The sequence below is a fragment of the Sabethes cyaneus genome, chromosome 1 (assembly GCF_943734655.1).
Source record: "Sabethes cyaneus chromosome 1, idSabCyanKW18_F2, whole genome shotgun sequence".
NCBI lineage: Eukaryota > Metazoa > Arthropoda > Insecta > Diptera > Culicidae > Sabethes > Sabethes cyaneus.
The window spans coordinates 67,986,655-68,004,068 of record NC_071353.1 but is presented as its reverse complement, the minus strand read 5'-3'; the positions used below and the strand labels follow the sequence as shown (position 1 = coordinate 68,004,068).

Sequence of the window (17,414 nt, the reverse complement as noted above, 5' to 3'; positions counted from 1 at the left end):
ATGTATTTGAGGTTGTGCCAAAACTCATGGATAGGGTTAAGGCCAAAGTACGGGCATTCGGATACGGGGGCGTAATAAAATATAATAAAGACACAAAACTAAGTTAAATTGCTTCATTTAATACCCTGAAAATTTGATGCTAATCGAATAAAAACTCGAATTTTGTGAAACAATTTTGTGTGATGCAATTTAATACGTTTCGTTATGTATACATGCTAAATACAGCAAATATATTGTGGTTGCAGTTAAAAACCGTAAGGGTACCCCCAGAATAAACGCGACGCAGCTTCGCTTACATTCGTTTAAATACGCAGCACTTTTTCGCCGGAAGCAGGGCTGCGTATTTAAACGAAAGTGAGCGAAGTCGTGTCGCGTTTACTCCGTAATAATCTACGTGCGATATTCTGTTTGAGGTTCCGTACAGAGTAAAAGAGAGTACGACGCAATGCGATTTCGCTCACATATTGCTAAATGCACAGTCCTAGTTCGGACGAAAAATGATTGAGCATAAAACTGCAGCACGAAAAGTTGCTTTGCTGCATCGCAGGTCGTTTGCACTCTGGCGATACCCTTATTCTTTAGTCTGTGTATCGCATGTAATGCGCATCACTATGCGACACACAAAACAAGAATAAAACCAAATGTCACACGGTGATTATTACGGTTTTCAACTGCAACAACAATACATGCTACATGAGTTGTATGTAGCTAGAGAGCCTTAGAGAGTCGCCATCTGAAACAAATAATCTAGCAACAATGCAGCTGCGTATGTCAGTGTTGCCGCACGCACAGATTATTCTGTGATCAACAGGCATTTGGAATAAATATTGTCAATTGCAAGGAAAATTGTACCATCCAAAGTGCGATATCGCTCATAAAAGTGCTATTTTGCATTAAATCGTTTCGGTATCTTCGGCGCACTTTTTCGTTATCTTCCAAGCAATAAGTGCGCCGAAGATACCGAAACGATTTAATGCAAAATAGCACTTTTATGAGCAATATCGCACTTTGGATGGTACAATTTTCCTTGCAATTGACAATAACTTTTATAAAATCTGGATATGCAATTCCTTTTCATGATAATTTTACCACAGTTAATGGTCGTACCGTAAATAGTTATGCTGCTGTTGTCTATTATTGCCAATTCTTTTGAGAACCAGCGATTTAAATTAAAGATTTCGAGTTTCTCGATGCTACATATAATAATAACATCCTCAAGGAACCTTCCTCTGAAGCGTTTATCTTTGATAATTCATAAAAAGCTGCTAAAAATTTAGAAAAATCTACTCAAAAAATGTTCTTGATTTGAGATGGCGTCTCTCTATGTTTAACAGGCTCTCTAGCCGTTACTCTTTTTAAGGCTTTCTAATCGGTATTTTGACAAGTCTCCTGTTCGATTGGACTTACTTTTGACAACTGATTCTGTTCGATTGGAATTTTCGGTTTAAGATGGCGACCCTCTAAGGCTCTCTGTAGCATTTATCAAAGTAGTAACATTGCATTTGCATTACAAGTGCATTTAGAAACAATTTAAAAAAATCGAGAACACAAACTATTGCTTTCCTGTTACCTTATAAAAATTAAAGGTTATTTTTTTACCAATCGTTCCCCACGTTGAAGGGATTTCACCAATTCGATCGCATTTTATCAGCAGCACATCTTTTCACTGCACTTTCAATGAAACGGCAAACCCGCTCATCCATACAGAATTATAACCGAACACTACAGCTGTAGCGCACTTTTCCAACACAGATATCAAATTCACTCAGGTTTAATCCGCTCGCCATAAAGAATTAGCGATCTGTTGGGACAAGAAACTTTGGTATTTTTCTGGCACACTTCCCTAACACTCCCCTTTGTCACTTTCTGATGTACTTCCCAAGCAAAAACATCAAAACGATCTTGATTAGGAAATTTTGTTGAGACGAGGAGACTTTATCATTTATATTATTAGAACTTGTTGATTCTTTTCGATGAAAATCAAAAACTATTGATTTGGTGTGACGTTTCTGCCTACTGTTTTCCTTCGGTCATCATCAGACGTAATAACGCGTTAATTCTGCATCATCACTCGAATAGCGTACTTAAACCACTTTATCTGTGGTCAAACGTCAATATTGGTTTTTCATTTCTGTTATGATTTACCCTAGATGGCTTAATTTTAAATATTATAAAAAACGACGAAAAAGTGTTACGAACGAAATGCTACAAACTTATTGGACATGTCGGTTCCATGCAGTGGGTGTTTACTGTAATTCGATTTCCCATTCGAAGAGAGAGGCCTTTGTTGATTTTTGTTTCCTGTTTACTGCTGGATTCGTTTAGTAAATAAAGTAATTTAGAACGAAATGGATAACGGGGGTTTAGATTTGTGTCTTTAGTTTTCAAAAGGTCGCATAATCAACCCTTTTGCATGCATTATGTGACCTTTTGAAAACTAAAGCCACATTTGTCGATTACAACACTTTAAAGCAACTAGAGGAAAATGCATGTGTAAAAATATTTTGACGTCTATGAATAAAATATCAAAAGTCTAAGAGGCAATTGACAATGCAATTGACAATATGAAATGTTTCGCATTCTTAACTGGATTTTGACCGCTCGAGGAGAAATCACTATGAAACTGTCAATTTTTGCCAAATGGTTCACAGCCTAAGAATCACTTCGTAGGCCGAACAGCAGCTCAGGAATACGTCGTAGTCTATGCGACTAAAATCGTGTCTTGATTTTCATTTTGAAAATTAAAATTTGTTTGCAAACAAAACTAGCATATAACTACAGAATACAAAAGAAATTAAAATTCGGAAATAATTACTCATCTTCGTATTCCCACTATAATGAGTTTCTGCAACACTGAAAGTGATGCCGCGTTATATTTTACAGGCCCAGTCTATCAGAAATTGAGTCAATTTTGGGTTAACGCCGCGATTAGCACTTGGCATGTCCTGTCCTAGGGATTCACTTCTTTTCCCTTCTTGTCCTTCTTTTGCAATTCGTTTTCCTTGAGCGAAATTATGTGCAAGATTCGACTGTGATAATCGGGGTGATAATCGGTGTAAATGTCGCAATAACACGGTGTGACAAAAAAAAATTTTTTTAATATACTTTGCAAGTGACCTAGTGTACGTTGTTAGTCACACCTAGTACATCATAAAAATACATATGACATCATCCTAACACCCCCAAAATTTCATGTTATTGCAAAAAAATGGTTTTCGGCTAGGAGTACACATACTATCATGAATAACTCAATAATTTTCCAAGCAATTTTAAGTTTTTTATACATTTTTGGAAAGCTTAGAGCAGCGGTTCCCAAATGGGGGTTCGCGAACCCCTAGGGGTACGCCAAAACTTTAGTTTGCTTCAGAATAGTATAGGGAAATCCGTCAGGGGGTACGCGAACCGAAAAAATGTTGGGAACCGCTGGCTTAGAGGATAAGCTTTCAGGTTATATATACTTTCACTATGGTTCTACAAAAGTTAGACGAGATTTTTTCAATTAAATATGAAATTTAACTAAAAAATTAAAAATTTTCTCACTTTAGGGGTCCTTAATTTTGATCGGTCAACATTTGCAAATTTGAGACCATTTTTAAGAGTTGTAGAATTGGTTGCTTCTCATACCTATATCACCCACCTAATCTTACATCGTGTACAAGATGCTCAGTTGTAAGCTTAGGCGGGTGATATATGGGAAGCACCAATTCTACAATTCTTAAAAATGGCGATTTGGCTGAAATTTTGACCAAAGTCTTAGGATTGAATACAAAACAAGTGATGTTGAGCTTAGGAATGTGGGTCATTTTTAAGGTCACTTTAAGGACCCCTAAAGTGAGAAAAACTTTAATTTTTTAGTTAAATTTCATATTTAATTGAAAAAATCTCGTCTAACTTTTGTAGAACCATAGTAAATGTATATATATCCTGAAAGCTTATCCTCTAAACTTTCCAAAAATGTATAAAAAATTTAAAATTGCTTGGAAAATTATTGAGTTATTCATGATAGTATGAGTACACCTAGCCAAAAAACGTTTTTTTGCAATAACTTGAAATTTTGGGAGTGTTAGGAAGATTTCAAATGTGTTTTTATGATGTACTAGGTGTTACTAACAACGTACACTAGGTCATTTCAGAAGTATTTTTTCCGTGTAACACCGTGTAACACCGTGTAATTATTGTTGTTCATTGCTTTGAGCTACTAGCTGCGGACTAAAAATCACTCCACCAGATGATGGATTCTCATAAACATTTGACTGGAGTGCAATCGAATTTTGCGCCTGATGAGAGGTTGTCTGTAACCGCGATTCTTGTGACATTTGTGGTTGCTGTTGTTGCCGCTGTGGAATCCACTCTGGATGCGAAGCTTTTAAATGTATTCGTAAATTATTTTTAGTAGAGAAAACTTTTTCACAGTATTTGCATTTCTCTGGTTTTTCACCGGTATGCGTTGTATAATGTGCTCGCAGTTGCTTTGCTGTGGCAAATTTATGCTGACATTGGTCGCATTCATATTCTTTAAAATGAGCCTGCAGGTGAGAGATCATGTTGTTCACCTTGTCGGTACTGTAACGATCACAGTGGTTACATTTAAAGTGCATTGGATTACGACTTAGCACTGTATAATGTTCGACCCACGACTTGGCTGGTTTATAATTGTCGTTCTTTGCGTGCACCTATGAAGATAATGTTATAACATATTCAAAATTTCTATATTAATTATTTTACCTTTAAATGTAGAATTAAATTACACGACGTGTTGAATTTTTTCGGGCACAAATGACATTGATAGCTGCGTTCTTGACTGTGTTTTTTTAAATGTACATCGTACGACTCAATGGTTTGCAATACCTAAAAAATTACAGAAAGAATCATAAAACATCGCAGTACGATCGTAGAGTAGAGACATAAAGACAATGTACACGGAGAAAAATGATGCCCAACCTAAAATTTTGATTACGTTTAACATCGAAATCTGTTTGAATTTGAACCACAAATCTAGCTATAACAAACGAGCTTTAAAGCTTGCTTCATTTAGAATTGGAACAAACTTTTGCTCATATTATGGCGCTCTTGGTGGACGGATTTGGAAGATGGTCCACGTGTCGGAAATTTTGTAAGTGTAAACAGCTGAACAGCTGAACGGTATAAGGAAACATTGACGACGATACAGAAGCTTCAAGCTAATCATCGGAGTGGAACTGTCGTCCCGAAATGCCGAAACTGCGTGGTAAGGTTTTGAAGGCCATCAAGAGGAATCCCAATCTGTCGGATCGTGATTTGGCTAGAAAATTCGGTGCTGCCTTGAGGAGAATTCGACTCCGGGAAGGAATCAAGTCGTATCAAGCTAGCAAACAGCCAAACCGAACTTTAAAACAGAATAGTGTGGCCAAAATCCGTGCTCGAAAGCTATACGACCGGGTGCTAACCAAGTTCGACGGGTGTCTTCTGATGAACGATGAAAGCTATGTCAAGGCTGACTTCGGGCTAATGCCAGGCCAAAAATTTTACTTGGCAACGGCTCCGGGGGATGTTCCGAGGCAAGTTTAAATTTGTTTTTGCCGACATATTTGCACGAAAGTTGTCAAAGACATCAATCAGAGGAAGACCTGGTGGAATAAGATAGCCAAAACGATGCGCAGTGGTCATATTTTGAAAAAACGTGGGCATTAGCAATTGGGTAAAAAAATGCGTAATTTTTCAAGGGTGGTGTCTTCGGATAAGTTTAATAATAAAATATAGCTCATCTTTCTGCACTATTAGGGTGACCGTGAATTCTGGCTTTATTTTTCGAAAGGTCGCATAATCAACCCTTTTGCATGCATTATGCGACCTTTCGAAAACTAAAGCCAGAATTAAGGTGATACGAACTTTTGTTTTTTTAAATAATTTCAAAAAATTTTTTTTTCTTCAAAAAGTTGCAAAACATACTATAATAAGCAATTTTGCTGAATGCATTAACTATCTATCTCTTACCGGTTGCGAAATATAATGATGTGTTAAAAAGGAGCGCTTAAATATAAATTATGCTCAATAACTTTGCACAAGATTGTTTTACTGCTTTCGAGTGTTCTACAAAGTTATACAGTATGCTAAAATACACATTTTCACTGAAGACTGTTTGTCGCTAGGACGCATATTTAATAAGTTATAAAATCAATGAAACTATAAGGTATACAGCCCTAAGGGTTGTACGAAAGGTTGACGTAGGACTATATCAGATCATTAGACCGAGGACTAATGTAAACTGCATTTCTGGCATATGTATGTTTATAAGAATCTGTTAGTACCATTGTTTGATTGAGTTTTTAAAAGAGAAGAGCGAAATATTCAAATTCAATTCTTTATTGAATGCAATGGAAGCTTGGAAAATACGTGGACGGGGGGGTTCATAAGTACAAGGCGTGCAACCAATCAGACATAAAGATTTCTTTTAAAAATCACTTGTGTGCATCATAGAGGTTGAAATGGTAATGAATGACCAGCCTCAGGTTTTTGTATTGAATATGCTTATGCGTAGTTTGACATGTTTCAATAATCTTACTTTAACTCGCTTGTGCCCTTTAAAAGGGCCATTAATTACAAATAACAATAAAGCCAAAGCACGTTCATCGCAAATATGACGTGCCATTCGAATGTCCTCTTTTGACAAGAATGGCAACAGGCACGTAAGTTAGCGGCGTCGATTCACTGTCTTTTGCTCCGAGAAGACTTTACAAGTTTACTTTCACAGCTTACTGTTACATAGCAGAAAATATGGCTCAAAGGCAAACATTTCTGTTTTATTTGTATGAGAGTCCTTATCCTCAAACCATCATAAAATAAATTCATGCCTCCAATAACCCCCACATGCCAAATTTGGTTCTATTTGCTTGATTAGTTCTCGAGTTATGAGAAAATTTGTGATTCATTTGTATGGGAGCTCCCCTCTTAGAAGTGGAAGGGGTCTCAGTACATCATAGAAAGAAATCTTACTTCCAAAAACCCCTATATGCCAAATTTGGAACCATTTGCTTGATCAGTTCTAGAGTTATGAGGAAATTTGTATTTCATTTGTATGGGAGCCCCCCCCCCCCCTCCTGCCTCTTAGAAAGGGAAAGGGTCAGAGTACACCATAGAAAAAAATCCTGCCTTCTGAAACTTCCACATGCCAAATTTGGTTCCATTTGCTTGATTAGTTCTCGAGTTTTGAGGAAATTTGTCTCTCATTTGCATGGGAGCCCCCCTTCTCATTCCCTCCTTAAAATTGGTCTCTTACTTGCCCATAAAATTGCTGGTCATTTTATCTATCCAACGACATATAAATTGTTCAGTTTCGTTTAGTATTTTAGTAGTTATTAGCATTTGAAATCTATCATTCAAACGTTACACTTCTATTTTCGTTTTCACAAAGTGCTACCCAGTCCCAGTATAGTAAACAAAAACGTGGTCCTACGTAAAAAATCTGAGGGGTTGTGCATAAGACACGACCGCATAGGTGACGTAGGACTACGTAAGTCTCTTTGTAGCGATAGTAGGATGTATCCATGTATGTAAAAATACGATTCTTCATGTATGTATACAGCCTACATACGACTTCTGAGACGACTAGGAAATTGGCGACGAGTGGCCCAAGACCGAGTTGAATGGAGACGAGTGCTTGAAACAGCACGAGCCACCCCGGCTCTATGCTGCTGAAGAAGAAGAAGAAACATTGTATACGTTCAATCCTCAACCGATTTTGGAGTTATATCCATGAATTGACTGAATCTATTTTATTAAAACGAACCATACAAACAATAAATTTTCATGATCTGTTTCTACGTTGAATAGTGCTTCTCCTCTGGTAATCGGTGGACGGTACGCGCGAGTTTTCAAAAAGCTGAAAAATGTGCGCAAAACTTTTCTACAGTTTACAAAAGAAGAACACTGATAATAAAGCATTTACAAGTTGCAGACGTTTTGAAAGTGGCAGAAAATGTCGTGACCAGTAAACTTATTCCCGCCATTTGTTGGTCGTCCGCAACGGTGAAAAGTTCAACTATTCCCCCGTTGCCTGTGTTAATAGTGTAATATACAAATTTGCAAATTTTCCTCACAGTAAAGTAGAAAACAACTCCCCTCATTGCTTACCCAGAAAGGGGTGCAGGGGTGATCCTCTCCATACTTGTTCGGTTCCAACTAAAGGAAGGTAATAGAGGTCAGTAGACCTAGGAAGATAAATAAACCTAGACAGTGGTGATTTCTGCGTGGGGAGGGGGTCCGGCGCTTCCGACGGCATGTCGCCGGCAACACTCGCGGCCGTTTCGCCCTGAATGATCTAGTGTAACTATAGTTTTTGTGGTCTTGTTATTGACTAATCTTTTATGGAAGAGTCTCGAATTCGATTAGTGTTACGCAAAAATTTCTCTTTTATTTGTATGAAAGTCCTTATACCCCTACCACAGGGGTGAGAGGTCTCTAACCATCATAAAATAAATTCAAGACTCCAAAATCCCCCACATGCCAAATTTGGTTCTATTTGCTTGATTAGTTCTCGAGTTATAAGGAAATTTGAATAATTTCATCTATATGGGAGCCCCTCTATTAAAAAGGGAAGGGGTCATAATTCACCACAGAAAAAAATTCTGCCTTCTAGAACCCCCACATACTAAATATGGCTCCATTTGCTTGATTAGTTCTCAGGTTATGAGGAAATTTGTATTTCAGTTGTATGGAAGCACCTCCTCCTAAACAGGGGAGGGGTCCTAATTCATCAAAAAAAATTCTTGCCTCCGAAAACCTCCACATGCCAAATTTGTTTCCATTTGCTTGATTAATTCTCGAGTTATGAGGAAATGTGTATTTCATTTGTATGAGAGCCGCTCCTCCTAAACAGAGGAGGGGGTCCTAATTCATCATAGAAAAAATTCTTTTGCCTCCGAAAATCCCCACATGCGCAATTTGGTTCCATTTGGTTGATTAGTTCTCGAGTTTATATACCCCCCCCCCCTTCTTAAACAGGAGAGAGGTCCTAATTCATCACAGAAAAAATTCTTGCCTCCAAAAATCCCCACATGCCAAATTTGGTTTCATTTGCTTGATTAGTTCTCGAATTTGTATAAAAACGTACAATTCACTACATTACGAACTATAAAAATACTTTATTACGGGACACATCAAAACGTGTTGCTTGCTCATTGTCGGAAATGAAAAGAACAAGCGGTCTGTCTGAGCTGACGCGACCACTTCATGAGTACTGACTGGACAACTTGAGCGATGACACAAGTAACATCGATCCGGATGACAGTCACCTGTTCTGGCCTTAAATGAAAAATTGGCTAATATGCCACGAACATGAAATTGAGAAAAACTACAAGGTATACAGCCCTAAGGGTTGTACGAAAGGGTGACGTAGGACTGTGTCATATAATACTCATTACATTGATAACGTGTTTTAATCGATGAAGTATAACTTTATGTCTGATCATTAGATCAAAGACTAATGCAAACTGCATTTATGGCATATGCATATTTGAGTATCTGTGAGTATCATTGTTTCAGTGTTTATTTGTAAAAGAAGAGCGAAATATTCTGATTTAATTCTTCATTGAATCAATGGTGGTTTTGAGAAAAACCGTTTGAAATTGTTTGGTGGCCCTGAAAAGAACTATGTTTGAGCTGATAGCACTTCTTAAAAATCAATACTATAATCACTGTTGCCAATATATAGATGGATGTCGCTATTCGGTCCTTTATACTCTAGGATGATGGTTGCCCGCTAATACAGGAGTGATAGGAAATACCAAAACACTGTAAAGTAGAAATGGATTAGTTTAATCAAAATACTGACCGTCCGTCAGTGCGATCGTGCGATAAATGAGCAGACGGTGAACCTAGTGTGCTATTTTATAGTCACTGGCACTGCCGTTGCTACTTGTAAGCTAGTGTAGGCAGAGGTGGCATAAACCGCAGCGCAGACCAAAAGACACACATTCTTAAACAACACAACACTCGCCATGCGGTGTGTGTTCGCCCACAAATTCCCTTCAGTGTCTCTTTTGCTAAACACGCTCTTTCGTGTTTTACGCGCACCAACAAAAGGCAGTCGCAAACGCAGAGTGATAAATTTGCTGCGTGCTTTACCACACCAAGAGCCGCACTCTGCGCGGCTGGATTGTACACCCTGCGCTGGGTCAGTTGAAGTGGTGTGATTGAAAAAAACCCGATTTAATCCACCTAGTGGTGAAAGGAACCTTTGTTATACGGTCTTACTTGCTATTTGAGATAGAAATCGACACGTTTTCGGAACATAATTCATCTATTAATCAACCTTGCGTAATGCGTTGGTTTACATAAAATTTTTGAAAATTGAATAAGTTTACAAATTTTGAACAAAATCGGAACACTTTTAAATTTTGATAGATCCTTTTTCATGAAATTGCTGAGTAAGGATAAGTAAGTTGTTATTAATTTGAGTAAGTGCAAATAAAAGTAAGTTGTAAGAGGAAATTTTATTCGTTAACATATACATTGCCTAGTAAAGGTCTAGTTTATAGGTTTTTGAACTATGCATAATTTCCTGTAATGCCATTCTATTTGATTCACATCAATAGAGTTTTCTAGAATAATTTTCATCAATTTTTATTAACCTTCGGTTACTCACGCTGTTGTATTTTGTACAACACGTGTAGGTTTTTCAACGCCATATTGTTATAAAGTTACAAACCGTTGTTTAACTAACGTATATTCTTCAATAAACTTATTCTGAGCAAAATGTCATAATTGTTCAATGCATTAATAATTTAAATTGTTGGGAAAATAGATCAGCATAAACCGCCATCACAGAAACGAAGCAATCAGCAAGCGAGGTGTACCGCAATTGACCCCAAGTGGAATTTTCTCTCGTTTCTCCATATGGAAAAATGGTGTCTGTATGCAGCAAAACTACCCAATGTAAAATGTTTAAAATGTATCCGTCTGCTGGTAGTCGAGTAATTCGCAGTCAAAATTAGGGTATTTTTTATAATCAAAGTTCTACAATTCCTAAACAAGCAAATATAGAGGTATACTATATTCAGCAAAATTGTGTATTTTTATCATTTGTACAACTTTGTAATACATGAAAAAGTCATACTACAATTACAAAAAGAGCAAAAATATAAAACCTGATTTTACAAATTCATATACAATAAATAAGATTTTTCTATCTTAGCTGCAGAGATGGAAGGTTACTGTCTTTAGCAAAATTTCTTGTAATAATATGCTCTATAACTTTGCAGAACACATCAATGTGTTATATTGACACTGAAGAAAAATAATTTTTTTATTCACTTTTAGGGGGATTAATCAAAATTTAGATTCCACCAGACGATAGAGCTTTTAATTTCAAGAAACTATTCTAAAGGTTCGATAAACCTAAAACCAAGTTTTCCCAGTCAAAACTCTAGTACGCACGTTTTCTTTGGTTTGAGGCTATTGGGCGCGCGAGTAACTGCGTTACAAAAGTTGGCGCGAGTGTTCGAGGGTTAATATCTTTTGACCGCTACAACCAATTCTTATGAAATTTTGCATATATATTCGTAGTGTCAAAACCTCTCGTTTGATATTAAAATAATTGAAATTAGGTAAATTATCTTGGTTAAAATCATTATAAATTATTGTTAATTTTGGTGTGGTGTATTCGATTGCTCATAACTTTCAAATTAAACGTCCAATCAGAAAACCATTCAATAGTGATCTATTAGGATATATTATCTTTCAAATGAGACTAATAGCGCATAAATCGGTTTGGCCATCTCTAAGAAACAGGCGATAATTATTACCTTGTCAAAACAGGTTTTTTAAGCATAACTTTTAAACTACTTGTTTGCTTTCAATTAAAAATTGCTGAATAATTTAGCTTTGATAAGAGCTTTTATTTGATACTAAGAACGCTGAAATCGGTCGTGTAGTTCTAGAGAAACCCGTGTCACGTATTTTTCACATCTTTGCTTATAAATTTTAAACGAAACGTCGTGTCACGAAGCAACTCAATAGTGATCTACTAGACAATAATACCTCTCAAACAAAAGTAATAGCGAACAATTCGGTTCAGCCATCTCTGAGAAACAGGCGATAGAAAAAATCATTACATACATACATACACACACACACACACACACACACACACACACACACACACACACACACACACACACACACACACACACACACACACACACACACACACACACACACACACACACACACACACACACACACACACACACACACACACACACACACACACACACACACACACACACACACACACACACACACACACACACACACACACACACACACACACACACACACACACACACACACACACACACACACACACACACACACACACACACACACACACACACACACACACACACACACACACACACACACACACACACACACACACACACACACACAGACATTGCTCAAATCGACGAACCCTATCGATTGGTATATGTGACTTGGCCCTCCGGGCCTCGGATCAATTTCGTGTTTTTCGACCAATTTTTAAACCTTTGTTATAGTATAACAATGGTAAAACATTTTTACTGTTGCGGTGCCTGATCCGTACTAACTTAACATAGACCATATTAGCTGTTCAGTGCAGCGTGTATTTTCACTTTTAAAAGGGCAGAAAATTTGTAAATACAAAACAATTTTTTTGCGCAATTCCGCACGGAGTGTGGCAAAGGGCAGCACCAAGTGCTGTTTGTCACTCACTGGGCGATTTTCACCGAGTGCTGTCGTTCGCTCCCACTCCGCTTTCGCTCGTACGCTGTGTGCATATTAGCTATAGAGGTGTGTTGCCGAATCGCTCTGTGCGACAAGGCATAATATTGGAACATTGGGCGCATAGTGTGAGCGAATGACAGCCCTGAGTGTAGGTGTGGGAGAAACCAGATCGGCTGCTGCTGCTGCTCAAATAATTATCCGAATGGAACGTTAACCATTTAGAAAGTGTAGAAAAATCTTTCCATTCTTCAATTACTATAGTTCTTATAAGAACTGTTTAAGACCACAATGGCCTGCTGCGGAATTTGCTGCCCGATCCGTTTCCATTTGCCTTCAGTGTTGGTTTGCGATAATTGCCATTGAAACTGCCGCCAAAATGCCATCGGGTATGCCTCGAATTGCCGCAAAAGTCCTTGGATTTGCATCCAATTGCCGGTGTTGCCGCCAAAATGCCATCGTTTTTACCTCCAATTGCTGTCGGTGTTGCCGCCCAATGCCGTTGGTTTCGCCACCAATAGCCGTCGATGAAAAATACTGACCGTCCGTCAGTACGGTCGTGCGATAAATGAGCAGGCGGCAAACCAAGTGTACCATTTATAGTCACTGCCGCTGCTACTTGTAAGCTAGTGTAGTTGGTGGAGGAAACCATATCGGCTGCTGCTGCTTAAATGATTGTCCGACACTGATTGAGCAAGCTATCGAACAATTTCGCATGTCTGCAACGGGGATAATGCAAAATGTAACGTAAAGTGCATCGTGTGGGATTCACGTTGGCCATTGCCCGCTGATTCCGCTTGTCTTCGGGGTCAGTGTTGCCGTCAATAGCCATCGATGTTGCCAATTGGATTGGAAAAGGGGTGTGGCTTACAAAGTGGTCTCAAAGGTTATCATTTGGATCCAAATCCTTTGGTATATCTAATTGTCGTCCGAGCCTGTGAAACTAGGCGATCACAAGGGAAATGTACGGGAAAATTCGACCTTAAAACTTTACACATTTTCACTATTTAGCGTATAAAAAATTATGATTAATATGTTACTATAAAATTGCTGGACATTTTATCTATCCAACGACATATTAACTGTTATGTTTCGTTCAGTAGTATAGTAGCTATTAGCGTTTGAAATATTTCATTCAAACGTTACACTTCTATTTTTTGTTTTTACAAAGTGCTACCCAGTCCCAGTATGGTAAACAAAGACGTAGTCCTACATCAAAATGCTATTTTATTACTTCTGTGTGTCAAAGAGGTTTTGCGCGGTAATAGCAACCTGTTTAATGTGCATATTACCCGTCATACATGCTGGAGCCATGCCGTTGAATTGAGACAACGATACCTGTGGCCAAATTCCCTCCGGGGAGCATTTTTAACATAGTAGCCTTTTTTAATTAATATGCACAAGGCGAGTTGACAATCCAGGGAAAAATTTGGCTAACGTGCATACGTTGTCAATTATCTATGCTGGTGAGTCTTCAAAATGGTTTTAAACTATTTAAAACAGTGCGGAAGTGCAAGTGAGAACGAAGTGGACGATGAAACATATAATCTGTGCACCCCAACGAAGTTGCCAACAAAGCGTGAGGTTCAAGCGCTTGAAACTATAGTTACTATATATATAGTTCGGCTACAAAAATCGGGAGCCAAATAAACGTCAAAAGCGGAGCCAAACGTTTTCCAAATTCGAATTGCGGGACTAATGTTAATAAACACACTTTATTCTCATAGAACTAGTCATTTCCAACACCCACTAGCGATTATTTTTCGTAAAAACTTGCACATTTCTTCATAATTTAAAATTAAATTTCAAAAATCAGGGTTGCCAATTTGCCTGGTTTTCTATCCGCCGAACTATATATATAGTAACTATACTTGAAACTAGAAGGTAGAAGCAGCTTCATAATGCCGTCGTTCATGGAAGCTGAAAATCCTTCCGTGTAGGCTGTGAAAATAAAAAAAAAACAAGATTCGATCCAAAAACTTAGCGATTGCTAGCCTTACGCCAGAAACCACCACACAATATGATCAGTTTGAATGTGTGATGGAAAATGCGAAATAAGAACACATCGGTTACTGCGCATGCAGTTTGATATCAATACGGATATCAATTTCTAATTTTTTTTGGATATTAGCCAAATTTGTTTCAGGTCGTGTGCCTCCGAAAAGGCAATTGTTTACAATCGGCTTCCGCGGGGACGTTGGTTGGGGTGTATACTATCAAGTGATATTATGATCTCAATTTTGGAAAAAATGGCATATTAGCCAATTTTTCATTTATGGGCAGTGTTACCAGTGCCAGTGTTCCCAACATCGATTATTATTATTACGGTTTTCAACTCCGACAGTAATAAGGGTTGCTGATGTGTGACTGTATTGGTGGTTTGTGTGCATCGGGAAACGATTTCGCTATGGAAAAAAAATTCACGATGCATACAAATCGAGTATACGTATACGCGGCGAAGTGTGCGTAAGATAAATAAATAAGATAAATGTCAGCTACCTCTATATGCTATTTAAAAAAATAGTTTCAATAAATTTGTTGGTTGTTTCAAACCAAACTTTATTAAAAGGGAATGAGTGATAATAGGAAAAATGTGAATGTATTGTCGAAACTATCCGTATAATGTATACCCATTTTCGTAACTATTTTGTTAGTGTTAGTAAACGTCAATGCCTACGATCATACCTTCAAATATGTCGATACACTTTGGTTTCAAACAACGTTACTTGTTTACATCCACTTACCGTTGCAAGGTTCATTTCCAAAAATAATATTAGTTTGATTCAAACATTTCAAACGTTTACATCATTTACGAATCAATTTGTTTAAAAGTAAAATTTGTTTAGATCAAACTATAAAGTTGGTTGATATTATCTAAAAGATATCAGCTGTCAAAATGAAACCACCAAAATTTTGGCTACTTCAAGCGAATATTTGTTAAATTAAAGTTATTTCTTAAACAAAAACAACCTAATATTTAAGTTAATTTCAATCATCGCGATTTGTCAAAGTAACCAAATTTATATTTACGCATATTTCAATTAGAAAATCTGGTTGAAGCAACCTAAAATACGGTTGTTTTTACCATACATTTTACATCCGTGTAAGCAGTGTTGAAAAATTCATAGCAGTAAAAAACTCAATGAGATTTCAAGCACAAGAAATTTCATCTTTGATCAGAAACATCGAACTCACATATGAATTTCTCTCGCTATTATATGCGATGTCTCTGTTGCTATGCGATGTGAACCAAATTCAGTTGTGAGCATTTTGCTTACTTCTTCCACAGCTGGCATTTCATACAACGAACCAGAGAACGAAAGAGAATTAACCGCCAGAGAAAACATCAGCTGCGAAAAAAACTAGCACACATTCATGAATGAAGATGGCAAACAAATTGGCAGAATTTACATTTTTCCTTCGCGAGAATCGACATTTTCTTTACTAGAAAATAAAAAGCCTAATAAGAATTAGATAAACATGTAGTTTAAATGTGTGTTTTTGTTTAACTTTACGATTTATTTAGAGATTCATTCTCTTACGCTCAGTCACAGTTTAAGGTTGCCAAGTGGCCGGTTTTTGGCCGGCCCGACCGGTTTTTCACTTGCAAAGCCGGTGGCCGGTCAATCCTACAAAAAGACCGGTTTGCCGACATTCGACATATTTGTACTTTTTACCTGATTTTTTAAATTTTCTGATAAATTTATTAGTAATCCTGAGCAGTGGATCATTGAAGATAGCTAGTGTTGCAGTGACAATACACTCAAGTACTTTTTTTACACGGTTTCGTTTTTTGCGTATTAAGAACGGGGTAACTTAGAGACCATTTATTTATTTCTCAATACATTTGGGAGTAGCTCGACATTCCTCACGTAGATTGTAAATAGTTCCTTAGTTGCACTGTTTTCGAGTAATCGAAAAAAAACAAACCGTGTAAAAAAAGACTTGAGTGTACCCTTCTGGCGGTAATATACATTAAATTGTCCACTAGCGCCAGAATCAGGTTGTTACTACCTCCAATAGTCCATTCATTGTTCGGTGTAGTTGCGACTGTGATGTCCTGCCGTTCGTCTCCACTGATTGCTCATCATCCCATTTACACGGGAAACTGTCAACGGTTACATCTACCGGCGACTAGACACATTTACACATTCACAAAATTTTGGCTACTTCAAATCCTTTAGTCAAATCCTTTATTATGCTATATATAGGGGAATAGCATTTGATGGGATCGTCCAATTTCAAATCTTTTTGAAGCATTGGAAAGTTTTAATATATATCTATCTTTTTGCCAAAACAAGTATATGGTTTTTGTTTTAAACACAAAAGTTATAGCAAAATTTCAAAACATGGTTTTTTGTGACCAAAAAAAAGTGTCCCCGGTTGTGAAACACCTCGGGAATTCGTTAGAAAAAAAAAGAAAATATATAAATTTCGAAAGGAAATCAAAAATTAAAATCGTTTATTCATGGAAAATACTAAAAATACAAATTCTTCGTTTGTTTCTTCGTTTAATCGTTTAAATCTGAATTGCGATTCAAAGCATGTAAAAAGCAAGCAGTCATATTGGCGCATTTGAAATGTACTGGCTTGTTACATGTTACAGCTAACTGAATATGCTGTTAGTTATGAAAATATTTTCATCGTAGGGGATTTGAACACAGACATGCTTCGTC

The 17,414-nt window shown here is 37.3% G+C and overlaps 1 protein-coding gene across 1 annotated transcript in view; it reads right to left on the bottom strand.

The window, feature by feature from the left end:
- Nucleotides 1-956: 956 nt before the first annotated feature.
- The window catches only part of LOC128744562 (zinc finger protein 878-like), a 77,549-nt gene continuing 61,091 nt past the window's right edge, over nt 957-17,414 (bottom strand). Inside the window, exons 4-5 of the mRNA XM_053841660.1 lie at nt 4,726-4,848; nt 957-4,673 (exon numbers count right to left, since the gene is read on the bottom strand). Of these exons, the coding sequence (XP_053697635.1) occupies nt 4,173-4,673; nt 4,726-4,848 (624 nt within the window). The 3' untranslated portion in view covers nt 957-4,172. The remainder of the gene's footprint in view (nt 4,674-4,725; nt 4,849-17,414) is intronic.